General features: G+C 30.3%; 1 protein-coding gene across 1 annotated transcript in view; it reads left to right on the top strand.

Annotated features, from left to right (window-relative positions):
* The first annotated feature begins 19 nt into the window (after nucleotides 1–19).
* Nucleotides 20–13,588, top strand: part of Lrriq3 (leucine rich repeats and IQ motif containing 3) — a 162,159-nt gene continuing 148,590 nt past the window's right edge. Inside the window, exons 1-3 of the mRNA XM_005330713.4 lie at nucleotides 20–200; nucleotides 8,267–8,515; nucleotides 9,080–9,403. Of these exons, the coding sequence (XP_005330770.1) occupies nucleotides 8,267–8,515; nucleotides 9,080–9,403 (573 nt within the window). The 5' untranslated portion in view covers nucleotides 20–200. The remainder of the gene's footprint in view (nucleotides 201–8,266; nucleotides 8,516–9,079; nucleotides 9,404–13,588) is intronic.

The following is a 13,588-nucleotide window of genomic DNA, read 5'->3' as shown; positions in this document are numbered from 1 at the left end:
CCCCTCCGTGCGTCCCTCACGTAACTACGCCGGGAGTGCTTTCGTCTCCACCCGGAAGGCGTTGATGGGCTGAGCTGGATCTTTGCCGGTTTCCGTAGCAACGGTCTCTGTAGCAGATGGCCGGCTAGCAATTTGTTGGACTGTGCAGGATCTGGGCCACTTTTCCCCAGCTCATAAGTTCTTACGGCCCAGTTGACCCGGTGAGTAGTTCAGGTTAGATGACACAGTTGTTGGAACCAACCCGCTAAAGAGAAAACGAAGTGCAACCTAGATTCCCACACTTTCGCCCGTGTGATCAGTCCTACCTGGAGGTTTGTTTCAGTCAGAAGCAGTTCTTTATTAACATCTTGTCAAATAAATTCAACCCCCAAGTTATCTGGAGCCATCTGTCCCCTACTCCGGGGCGATACAATAGCTGAGTAAAGTCAGTATTCTCTTCAGGAACTGTAGGTTTGTGGCTTCTTTGCGTTTACAGCTCCTAAAAGAGTGAGCCACACACACCACCGCTGTTTTTTGAGTTGGCTTCCTGGGTACTCATGCCTGTCTCCCAGATGTGGTCTTTGAAGTTGTATAAAATTCAGGTCTCTGATATTTGTTATTTATTTCTTCATTTTGCGCTTCGGTGTTCTTTTGTATGTGTAAATTAATTTAGAACATTTGGTAACATTACTGGGGATAAGTCAGCCTTAGATGTATTTTTGTTGATTATATATTTCTTTTGTGAAACACCGAGTTTATGGTGAGCTCTACGGATTAAGCTCTTCATCTTTATACATAAGAAAACTGAATTAGGGAATAATGACTTAGTCAAGGTATGAAAATTAGTAAATAACAGGATTTGAGAACTGTATTTCAATCCCAAACCCAGAATTTGTGGCACTCCACCATATGTTTTGATTTATTTGAGAAGCCTCTCCACTAAAGTCTTCATTAGGAGCTTAGGCAACCAAGGCCCTTGAAACTTACATAGATTGTAAGGTAACTTAGTTTTTCTTCTAAAGGTGGTGGACCTTGATATATAATTCTGTACTTAATAGGGTAAAAGGGCATATTACTGTTTTGTTGTTTCTGTTTTGTTTTGTGATGCTGGAGATTGAACGCAGAGCCTTGCTTATATTAAGCAAGCGCACTAACATTGAGCTACAATCCCAGTCGCTCTTTGAGTTTTGTCTTTTAAAACTTTTCTTTTTGTTTATAAAAACTACATTCTTTTTGAAGGACATTTAAAAAATACAGATTGACTGAATTGAGAATAGGCAATACAGAAAGTAGCAAGAGATAGGTCAAAAAGAGAAAGGCTATAGAAAGGATTTTGTTTTTTACTCCTGAGTAAAACTATTACAGAGTTTTTATGTGATTTGTCTTATGTTTAAAATGATCACTCAGAATTGTGAAAATAGATTATAGTGGGGGATCAATAAAGATAGAAGCAGGAAGATTTGTTTGGAGGTAACTGGAATAATGCATAAAAGTGATAGTTAGCCAAGATGGTAAAAGTGACAATGGTGAGAAATTGGTCAGATTCTGGATAAATTTTGAAGGCAAAACCAATAAAATTTATTGATAGAATGGGTGTGGAGTATTAGAGAGTGAAGTAAAAAATGACTGCCTGAGGATGGAGTGGTCATCAATTGAGATGGAGAAAGTTAAGGATGGAGAAGCTTGGTTGGGTAGAGAACATAATTTGATTTTGGACATTATGGAATAAACATGTATGCATGTGTGGTAGAAAATTGTTTATGTCTGTGTGCACCATACATGTGAGCGTGGAGTTTAGGAGAGAGATTTGCAATGGAGTTACAGTTTATGAGTTGTCAAAATATAGATGGAATTAATTTTCAACTATGATACTAAATTGAGCTCCTAAGGAAATTAATAAGTCCTACATATTTAGGTACTGTACATTTTAATAAGGTGAAGTGAACAATGAAAGAGTAACCAAAAAAATTCAGAGTGTAAAGAACTATAGTTAGAGTATAAATTGAGCTTTTCTTGAATCTATGAAGGGTGCCATAGAAATGGATATTATTTATTCCAAATATGACTACATTGTTCACATAAAATTTGCTGGAAGTGAATAGGCCACATTATCAGCTATGGTTTTTCTGTTCCTGTTTTTCTTATTTTTATCACATTTTCATTAAATTTTAAGTAATTTTTTAAATAATTCAGTATACTGATTGGGAGTAAATGACTTTGGCTGTAATTATAGTAAGTAAAAAGTTTTAAGTCCAAATTCGATATAATCACATAGTGTGATATAATTGTTTAAGCAGTTAAACAATCAGAGCATTATTATTTTACTTTAGCATTTACCAAAAAGAATGAACCTGGTATTTGCCAGAGTGTTATTTTATCAGAGTACAATATACCAATCCAGCTAAGTAGTAAGCTTATTAATTATGCCAAATCAAACACTGGAAACAATCTTGGTCTTAGATTCCATATTTTAATAAAGACATTGAGCAAATTAGAGTATAATCAATTGAAAAATAATGTTCTGTGAAGGCATTTGTGCCTCTCTTGGAGGAAATTATCTGAAGAGTTGCCATAGAGAGTAAGATACATAAAAAAAAAACAACACAGCTTTCTTAAGTTATACTTTTGTGAAATTAATTTAGTCTGATTTAAGTGAACAATTTAATATTTTTTATTTATAGCTAATTCTAGTTAGATTTTTTAAAATTACTTTGGGCATAAATATGACTGTTGAATGGGAATTTCAGAGAAGCACATTTTAATCCCCCTTTCCTATTCATATGAAGAAGTTGAAACCAAATGAAGAGGGTCATGGCTCCTGAGCCATGGAGTTCATGGTGCATGATATAGTCAGGCCACCAGTAAAAGTACTGGTGCAGCTCTGCTTGCTACCAGTACTTTTATTTATCTAACTATTGCTTCCTTCTACTTTTCATGACATACAGCAACAGCAACTCTTTTTATAGTTATTTTTACTTGAATTTGTTTACTCAGCTATCCTTTTTGAACTTTATTTCTTAAATATTTTTCCCCAATGAACCCTCTTAAAGGAACTCTCATTCCCTCTTTCCTTGTGAAGAGGAGAAAGAAAATTTCTTTCAGAGAAGAATTCTCACCTTCCTCCTGCTTCCAAACTTCTATTTTTACTTTCTTCCTTAGTTTTTTTGTAGACTTCAAATGAAATGTCCAGGTAGTATCCAGATATTATAGTGTGCAGATATTAGCATGAGGTTTGGAGTTTCTTTTTTGTTTGTTTTTTTATGAGGAGATAGAATTAAACTAGTAAAGAAATAGATTTCAATTAGTTTAGTACAATGTTTATTGCTTTTAATGGAAACATACTAGTGGTCCAACTTTAGGAGATAAAAATATGTTTTATGAATGCTAATCAACTGCTTTTGCTTTTGTAGTCTTGCAAGAGTGGAATAAAACCAAAATCTTCAGAGATAATAAAGTGGTTTTGTTATAAGTCTGTAGATTTTGGAGTGATTTGTTACACTGCATAAATAACTGAAAAGTACTTGTTTTTAAAAATTTTTGTAAGAGGTTGAATATTGTTTGTGAATTCAAAATAAAGAATTCAAGGAATTAACATAGATTTCTACCTAAATGAGAGTTTATTCTTTGTACTTAGTAGTCTCTCACACATTCTCACCTGAAAGTTTTCTTTTTCTCTGAGGGAAAGAAAAGACAGCCAGATATATCTATGTATACTAATAGTATTGAAGTCTGACTTAGAACTTTAGGTTTTATATTAAAATTTTTACATGTTAGCTAAACAGAACAAGTTTCCTGTTCTCAAGAGTACATATAATTTAGTGGGAAAGAGGACATTTAAATATCTTAAATTGGAGATATGGGAATGGAACAGAGATTTATATCATATAAAAGTAAATCTTCATCATATAAAAGACAATGATTTTGCACAGAAGCATAATAAAAATTAAAATGGCTGCATAATTATAAAAAAGGGCAAAAATTTTATTCTGACCTTAAGAGATCTTACTGACAACAGTAACTTGCCCTATAGACTTCTGGGAGGAACTGAATTCATCATAGGGAGGGAACTATTTGCCAGAATCTAACACTGCCTTGCAAGGTTTGAGCAACACCAGCTTGGCCAGTTTATTTTTGACCAGACATTCAGTAGACTTGGAAAATTTAAACATTGCCCTTATTTGCCTCATTTTCCAAACATTAGACCTGATAAAAGCTGAAGTCCATTTTCCTTCAATAAAATACTGAGCCTATGATCCCAATTAACAAATTTTTCCATACAAGGCTAAAACTGTCTTCTCTTTTATCTTAATCTTTTTTATGATTTCTCAGTTTGTAAGAGGATTGCACCAAGGCAGAGAGGTGTGACATCCTGTAATGACAGAGTTCAACTATTTCAATAGCTAAGATTCAGTGTTGTTAATTGTTTAGAATTTTAACAATTGGAAAAATAGATATAAACTAATATTTAAATAGTGCTTATTTTTGTTTATCATGTAGATAATTCAGTATTTTCTCCAGTGTATTATTTTAAAACTTTTTTTTTAAGAATTAAGAAAATTAGTTTTCTTTTCATAAAAAACCTTTTAAGCTGTGAACCTGAGTCTGCTTAATCATACTAGTATTTAGTTCTTACTTTTTTTTATTATAATAGAAATATTTTTGATTAAAGCTAAAAGTAGACAGTTATACAAAATGGAAAGAAAGGGCACTGAATTAAGGAATATGCTGATTATCTCAAATTTAGATTGAATAGCCCCTTAATCACACTGGTTTTTAATTCTTACAGATTTTATTTTTACTTACAGTAGACATCTTTTTGATGAAAGGTTAAAAAAAGTTGTATGAATGAAAATAAAGGAATTGTATTACATAATATAAAAATTACCTGGAATTCAGATTTAACTCAATAATTCCTTCTTTGTCAGACTATATGTTTTATTGGCAAGAAGTTTTCAACTGAGTGAAGAATACCAATCAAATTAGTTCCCTTACCATACATTCATTCTAATGTAGAAAATGTGAACATATTTAACATTTTGGTGGGGAGGGTACAACATTTTGAGTAGTATTACAATTGTATCAGTAAACTTCCCGAAACTATTGAGTTTGTTGATCTAATAGATACATTTGAATGCTTCACATAATTGCAGGAACCTCTCATTTCATAAAATTATCTAGAATGTCTGAGATCAGTATAGAAAACAGAAAAGAATTCAGCTTTTGAATAATGCTAGTAGTAGATCATTGACATATTCAGATGACATACAGACAGCATTCATTCGGAAAACTTAGTGAAGTGAATCAATGAAAATTGTATTAACATAATTGCTTTAGTATAATATTAATAAAACAAGATACAGATAAACCATTTTTGATAGAAGACAACTTAAAATAAAAAATTTTATTGTAAGTAATGAGGCTACAGACATTAATAACTATCCTTAGTTGATATCACTGTTTAGAATGTCTGGAAATAAATGTCAGAGTAAATATTATACCTTGTAGAAATAAGCATCAAAATAGAGTATTAGAGATGTAATGATCTGTGTGAGAAATAAACATTAACTATATAATTTTGTGTATGTGTATATATTGTTGGGATGCAGTAATGAAAAGTATAAAGTCACTATCATCCTTATGGGAGGAAATACGATCTCTAATACTTCATGCTAGATGGGTATTAATTGTCCAAAAGTTTTTTAAATGAGTTTTGGAGGTGAAATATAAAAGAACAATTAAGAAAATGAAAAGGCAAAATATAGTCTGGGAAAAATTTTTGCAAAACACATGTTTGATAAGGGGCTGGCTTCCTAAATAATGCAAGAAATTTAAACTCAAGTATAAAAAATACAGTCAAAAAATGGACAAAAGATATTGATATCTCACAGAAAATGCAGATAGCAAATAAGCATATAGAAAGATGTTCAAGATCATATGTCCATAGTAATTGCAAATTATAACAGTGAGATACCAGTATACCTATTAGAATGAACAGAATACAAAATACACCAAATATTAGTGAGTATATGGGGCAATTAATTCCTCTCATTCCTTGCATAGGGGGATGCAAACTAGGGCAATGACTTTGAGAAACAGAGATATTTTCTCATAAAATAAAAATACTATATGATCTAATATGTAAACTGCTGATATTTACCCAAATGATTTGAAAACTAATGTTCACACAAAAACCTAAACACAAATGCTTATAGAAACTTATTAATCATTATTCAAACTTGGAACCCAACAAAGTCTTTTCAGTAGATAAATGGATTAATAAACCATTATACATTCAGTGCTTTAAGAATGAACATTTAGAAAAAAAGATATTTAGGAAACTTAAGTGCACATTACTAAGTGAAAGAGGCTCTACTGTATATCCACATGACATTCTGGAAAGTCAGAACTATGGAGACATTAAAAAGATCAGTGGTTGTAAGGGGCTTGAGAGGAGGGAGGGAGGTGAAGTCCAGGGGACTTCTCGGGTATGAAATAATAAGGATTCTACATGATACAATAATGATGGACACATGTTATTATACATTTGTTGATACCCATAGACATGTAGCAATGAACAGTAAAGTCCAAAATATGGACTTTAGTTAATAATAATGTACTAACATTGGCTCATTCATTTTAAGAAATGTGTCACACTAATGCAATATATTAATAATAGAGAACTACAGAGGTTAGGGGGTTAATGAGAGAGTATATAGGAACTCCGTACTTCTTACTTATTTTTTCTGTTGACATAAAATAGGTCCCACCTTCAAAAAAAAGTTTTCTTTTAAGTCACATATGACCATAAAATAAACAACACACTTCTTTGGTATGTGATTCTTACTTTGCAAATTTCTTGGAGAACAGATATTACTTTCAAAAAGTAGATGCTATAGATGAAACTGTTGAGCACCCCAGAAACTGTTGAGCACCCCATTGTCTTATTTTGAAACATGCTGATATGTCCCTTATATAGTCTCTCTTAAGCTCTTGTCATAAACTGTTCTGGAGCTAGCCTATCTTCAGAAGACAATAGAAAAGTAGTACTTTGAAAGGAGACTTTGAGGAAGGACTTCCTAACAGTATTTTCTGTTTAGAAAAAGAGTGTAAATGAAAAAGATGCATTGTATATATTGCCTTACATTTCAGGGCCTCTAGAGCTTGTGTCTATTTGTGCTGTTTTGCTCTTTGATTTTGGAGGGCTGGTTAACTTTTAGTTTAGATTGAACTTTCTTAAGATATCCATAAATTGCCTGTTTAAATACATAGCTGCACCCTTAACCCAGAGATTCTGATACATAGATATAAAGGCGGGGCTCAGAAATTTCTCATCCTTTTAATTAATTACATAGATGATGCTTGAGAATTGCAAGGTTGTAGGTTTAGGCCTTAGGAGATTAAAAAAAATAGCCAATGTCTTGTTATAATATGAGTTTATCTGGAATTTCACATTCTCATTTGAATTTTTGTTAACTTGAGTTTACCTCACATCATAAAAACTGATTCCTTTATTAGGGAAGGTGGTTTATTGTGTGAGAAGCCCAGATAGACCACATGTGCTTATACATTCTCTTCTAAACTATCACTAATTGACTACCTTTTATGAAAACTAAAATTACTCATACTAAGGGTAAATTCATATGTATGAGATATATCATATAAGATTATACAATAAAGTATTGATCCAAAAGTTTCAGATAAATTTAATTAGCCAAATTTTAAAGTTTTAGAATTCTGAATCCTACTTGTCTAATTGAATTGAACATAAAAATCTATAATGTGATGGTAAGTTTTTTCTTTAAAATATAAATATTGTTGATACCAGTTGAAAATTGTTACACTTTATTTCCTTCTGACTGCATTTTTCAGCCACTGTACAGATTATTATTCTCCTAACTTGTTAACTATTCAGTGGTTTTATTTTTATTTAACATGGTTAAACCAAAATTATTATACTAGCTATGTTAAGACACAATTTTGTTTTTTTGTTGTTGTTGCTTATTTGGTCTGTAAGTGACATTTTTATTAATTCTATGTTCTCCATTCTATGAAAAAGAATATTTTTCTTCCTTTCACTGATTTGTTTTTGATAAGTACAATTATATCTTTTTCAGTAGTGACTAGATATTTAAAACACTTCAGGATCAAATATTCTATGAGAATTAGATACTCCTTTTTAAAATTTTTATCTCTTCTACTCATTTTAATTCTCATTATATCTTAGCAAATATTCTATTTTGTTTTCAGGTAGATTTTTAAAAGTTGAAAAATTTTCCATCTTTTCTAGATGTTTCATGGAACAATCACAAAAGAGCTAACCAGTCATGAAGAATGGAGTCACTATAATGAAAATATAATTGAAGATCAAAAAGATTTTGTTTTTGTGAAGTTCAGTGGACTTTATTTAAAATCTATGGAATATTTGCAATCTTATATCTCTCTTAAAGTATGCATTTTCTCAAATAATTTTATTACAGATATTCATCCACTTCAAAATTGTATAAAATTAATTAAACTTGACCTTCATGGAAATCAGGTAAACAATAGTCATTTAAGATGTTTGAATATAAATGAAATTTATGTGTAATGAACTAATATTATTTACCTACAATATTATTTTTAGATAATCTGTTATCTAAAATATAAATATAAAATTGAAAATAAATTTTAAAAATGTATATTAATACAAAATTAAAAGTACAATATTTTTTAAAATAAAGCACATAAACAAAACATGATTTGGCATATTTTATTTCTTAAATTTATAGTCCAAATTAAGAATACTTCTTGACTCTAGTTCTTTATAGAAGAAAAGTATTTTTGAAAATTTAGAGTCAGCTATTACCAAGTAATTTTCATTGAATCAAATATGTATCGTCATGCGTTTAATTATAACGATAACAAAAGTTTATTACAAATACCCAGTGTATTACGTTGTTTTCCCAGAAATCATTTAGATACTTGGAAATATTTATCTTGATTATTAATCAGAAACTTGCAAGATATTAAATTTTAGAAGATGTTTAATGTTTTGGTATTTTTCCATGTTATATTTAGAAAAGTAATATTTGAGCTAAATTTACTCATGATAATATTTCAGATCAAGAATCTACCAGATACGAAATTTTGGAGTGGATTAAAGTACCTAAAACTCCTCTATCTTCATGACAATGCATTTGCAAAGTTAAAGAATTTATGTGTATTGTCTGCCTGTCCAAGCCTCATTGCTCTCACTCTGTTTGATTGTCCGGTAAGCCTTAAGAAAGGATATAGACATGTTCTTGTTAACAGTATATGGCCTCTGAAAGCACTGGATCATCATGTGATTTCTGATGAAGAAATAATTCAGAACTGGCAACTTCCTGAAAGATTCAAAGCATATAACCAGCGACTTTTCTTCAATTTCTGCACTGCTTTGAAAAAGGTAATTGGCTTCATTAGGATTTCATTAGAAATGATTTTTTATTTTTTAAAGAAGTAGAATTTTAGCTTCTAAATTCTACACTTGAATTTAATAAACTTTTTAGTAGTTTTATCATTTTTATATAATAAATTAATGAATGTATTAGTGATGGCTTTCTATCTGAGCATTCATAGAGACTCATATGCTTTGTGTATGAAGACATTGATCCTAAAATCATGAAGTTGTAGAAAAATATATTTTTGCTTTTTAATTGAAAATAGAGCTCTGATTCATTTTTGTTTGGTATATAAATGACTCCTTTGGGAAATATTTGGTATTTTTAGAATGCTATAAAGTACAATTTAAGTTATTTTTGGAAAAGCAAAAATATTCATTCTTAAACAATTAATTTGGTGACATTAGCATAATCAAACCATCATTATATGTTGATTTATAAAATATTGAAGAAATGATTAGAAAAACTTGATTCCTAGAATCTTTATGATGCAGGATATACAAAAAATAAAATGTTCTTCATACAATATTAATGTTAGAGCAAATAAATAAAAGTTCAAAAGAAGGGATTAGAAAAAAATCTGAGATACAGTAAGTAAACAAGTATGTTGCAAAGCAGTGTTTAATTCTGATGTTCATATATATAGTCATGCATCATTTAACAATGGGAGTATGTTTTGAGTAATGTTACAATGCCTACATGTTATTAGACAATTTTGTTACTGTCTAAACATCATAGGTGTACTTCTGTGAACTAAGATAGCTATGACATCATTAAGTGATATAATCTTATGATACCATGACTGCATATGTAGTCTGTCATTCATGAAATATCATTATGTGGTACATGATTGAAAATGCACAGACATTTTGAGGAAGAATAGAAAATTATTTTGAATAATGATTACAAGTAAAAAGGTATGTATAAATATTAAACAGTAATTATGTATAAGTAGATACAATTCTTTAAAAATTATGAATATAGTAATGATTTTGTAATATTAGTTTTAAAAACTGGGTTTTGATAATAATTTTCTTAGTTTTTTTTTTGTTCTTTTGGTACTGGGGATTGAACTCAGGGGCACTCAACCACTGAACCACCCAGTCCTATTTTGTATTTTATTTAGAAACAGGGTCTCACTGAGTTGCTTAGTGCTTTGCTGTTGTTGAGGCTGGCTTTGAACTCTCAAATGTCCTATCTCAGCTTCCCAAGATGCTGTGATTACAGGTGTGCAACACCCCGACTGTCATAATAATTTTGTAATAATGATTAAAAATATAAAAAAGTGAGGGAGTATTTAAGTTTGGTATATTAATCTGGACTCTTAAGGAAGAATTTTATTTAGGTATTTCATTTCTGATATAATCAAAGATAGAACCATACATGACCCTATTAAAGACAATCAAAATAAATGAGGACCACATGACATTTATGGAAGTGATGAAAAATTTGGTAGGTTGGATAACATATAGAAGAGTTTAGTTTTCTTAGTGAATATAATGAAGATCAATTGAAGTTATTTGAGTAAGAAAATAGAATGGTTCTCTCATAGTATGTGCTCATAAACCAATGATATTACCAAAGTCAATATTTTGGTAGCAGATTAAAGAAGATGAGGGTGGAAAACAAATGATAGCAGGGAGATTAGTTATTCTGACAGGAAGGGATGTTATAGGGTTTATAGAGCAGACTACAATGTCAACTAAAATAGTATAAAAGTAAAGGACAGATGCTTTTTCTGTGAAAGCCATTATGGTAGGAACTCCGTTGTATTTTATTCCTTCACTCTTCACCAAATATGTGCTCTTTTACCTAAAATATGCAATTACTTTGTGTCTTGGGGATTCAGTGGTAAATAATACTGTAAAATTTCCTGCCCTTGTTTAAGGCCAATGGAAAGGAACAGGAAATAAACACCTAAGCTTAAAAGAAATAAAAGAATGGAAGTAACCATAGAATGTCAGATTATGTTATTTGCAAACAAAATGCAAAGAAAGAGCTAACAAAGTATGAAAGGCCTGAAGATATGGGCTATATTAATTCAGATGGATGTGTAAGCCCTTTCTGAAAAAAGCTTATTTATTCCTCATCATTTTCGTTGATGTGGAAAGGTATTACTTTTATTTCACAGAAGAAAATGAAGCATAGTGAGATATAAGGATCTAAGTCAGCATTAGACAAGTAAGTGATAAAGTTGAGATTTCAATGTCTTAGTTTCACATTTTTTCGATCAATGTATCATAAATGGTATCACAATTTGATGAGACATTTTTAAAAAATTGATGTGGGAGGAGAAGAAGAAGAAGAAATAAGGAAATATACCTCTAAAATTTTGAAACTTTATAACTGGGACAAAAAATAATTTAGTGGATTGGACAGCATTTTCAAAGTTATAGTAGAAAGATGAGTTTGTTCTAGGTTTTTTTTGTGTGTGTGTGTGAAGATATATATACTAGGTATTAGCAAAAACGAAGAACTAAAATTTAGAAATAGTGTTCTGGGCTTGGTGTATGTCCAGAGGTGTAAGTCCAGTAGTCATTTGCTTGAAGGCAAAGTTGAAACCAAGCTCTTTCAGGAAAATATAGGGATCAATGAAGACTGAGAACTAAAGGCACACCCTCAGGCTCAATTTGTGTATAGAAAGCAGAGGAACCAGTGAGAATAAAAGGGAGTAAAAGGAGAGATATGGGCATTATTATCACTCAAGCTATGGGGAAAAAAGTGGTTAAAAACTGAAGAAAGTTTCTAAAGGGTTAAAGAAATTTAGCACTGAAAGAAATGTATGTTGATAGTGAAGAGTTTCTTTTTTTTTAATCATTGGAATTTCAGTAGTTTCCAGATGCAAGTATGAAATTGTAATGAGTAACTGATTGCCAATTATAAAATATTTTCTCTAAAAATTTTGGGCAAAGGAAATATAAAGCCTTAATTGCAGGAAATAGAATAAATAGAAGATGTTTTTTAAAAATGAGGTGATACTAAGTTCAACTTATATTTAATCTGCTGAAAGTATTTTAAGAAGATAAAGAGTGAAAATTTTATAATGAGGGGAAAAATGAAGAAAACCACTACTGAAAAAGTATGAATGCAAAACAACACATACACAACAAACCTTAAAGTGCTGTCAGAATTTTTTTGAGTTATAGAGATTTAAAAAAACTATTTTAATAACATTTTGTTACTGTATGAATCAGTTTGTTGATTGTGCTGTAACCAATGTTCTTTTGGTTATTCTTTGATAATTGAAAAATTTATATCACTATTCATAAATTTTGAGAAGGAACAAATGTAAATCTATTAGGATAGATATTTATTCAGCAATATTTTAAATATATATCTTAAAAGATTTTATTGTACTTATTAATGAACATAGAATATTATGAAAACTGAAAATAATCATCCTATAAGTGTTCACATAATGTTTTTTTTTAGTAAAGTGTGAATGTAGAAATTCAAGAAGAATGTTTATTTTGAAAGAAACCAATTTCGTAATGTAATTATTGCTTATACCTTATAAAACATTAAAAACTATCGAGAAGTGTCTTGTTTATTCCTAATTGTGAGGTAAAATGATTTTTTGTTCTTTTTTTATGGGTATAGTTGGATAATACTTTTGTTTTAAAGATAAGAATATAGATGATTATATGAAATAAAAGTAATTTTAGAAATTTGAAGTGCTTATTTATCTAAAAACTTACAATAAAGAAATATATATTTATATATTAATCTATATAATTTTTTAAAAATATGGAATGATCTGTGAAATACCCAATTTCATCAATTGGGATCACATTTTGTCTGCATGTAATAAAAGAACAACTAATCAAGGATTATATTTTGAATCATATAATATGTTCAAGGATTATATTTTTAATCATATAATATATATTTCAAAGACAGGCAGTCCTCTGTGTAGTTAATTGTTTAAGTAATCATAAAGAAACATAGCTTAGTCTATCCTTCTCCTTTGCTATCTTAGCTAGTGGACATTTACTTTAATGGGCAAGAGATTCTTCACATCCTGCCTGGCATGTGGCAGAAAGAAGGGGAAGGGTGAGATCAAAAAGCACATATCAGCCAAGTTTGTCATTTTGTATCAGGGAAACAATAACTCCTATTTTTTTTTTCTGATACAATTCCACTACTGAAAGTGACTCTCCTGGCTACAACTTGATTGAAGGGAATTTGTT

The sequence above is a fragment of the Ictidomys tridecemlineatus genome, chromosome 11, assembly GCF_052094955.1.
Source record: "Ictidomys tridecemlineatus isolate mIctTri1 chromosome 11, mIctTri1.hap1, whole genome shotgun sequence".
NCBI lineage: Eukaryota > Metazoa > Chordata > Mammalia > Rodentia > Sciuridae > Ictidomys > Ictidomys tridecemlineatus.
This window is presented reverse-complemented; position numbering and strand designations above follow the sequence as displayed.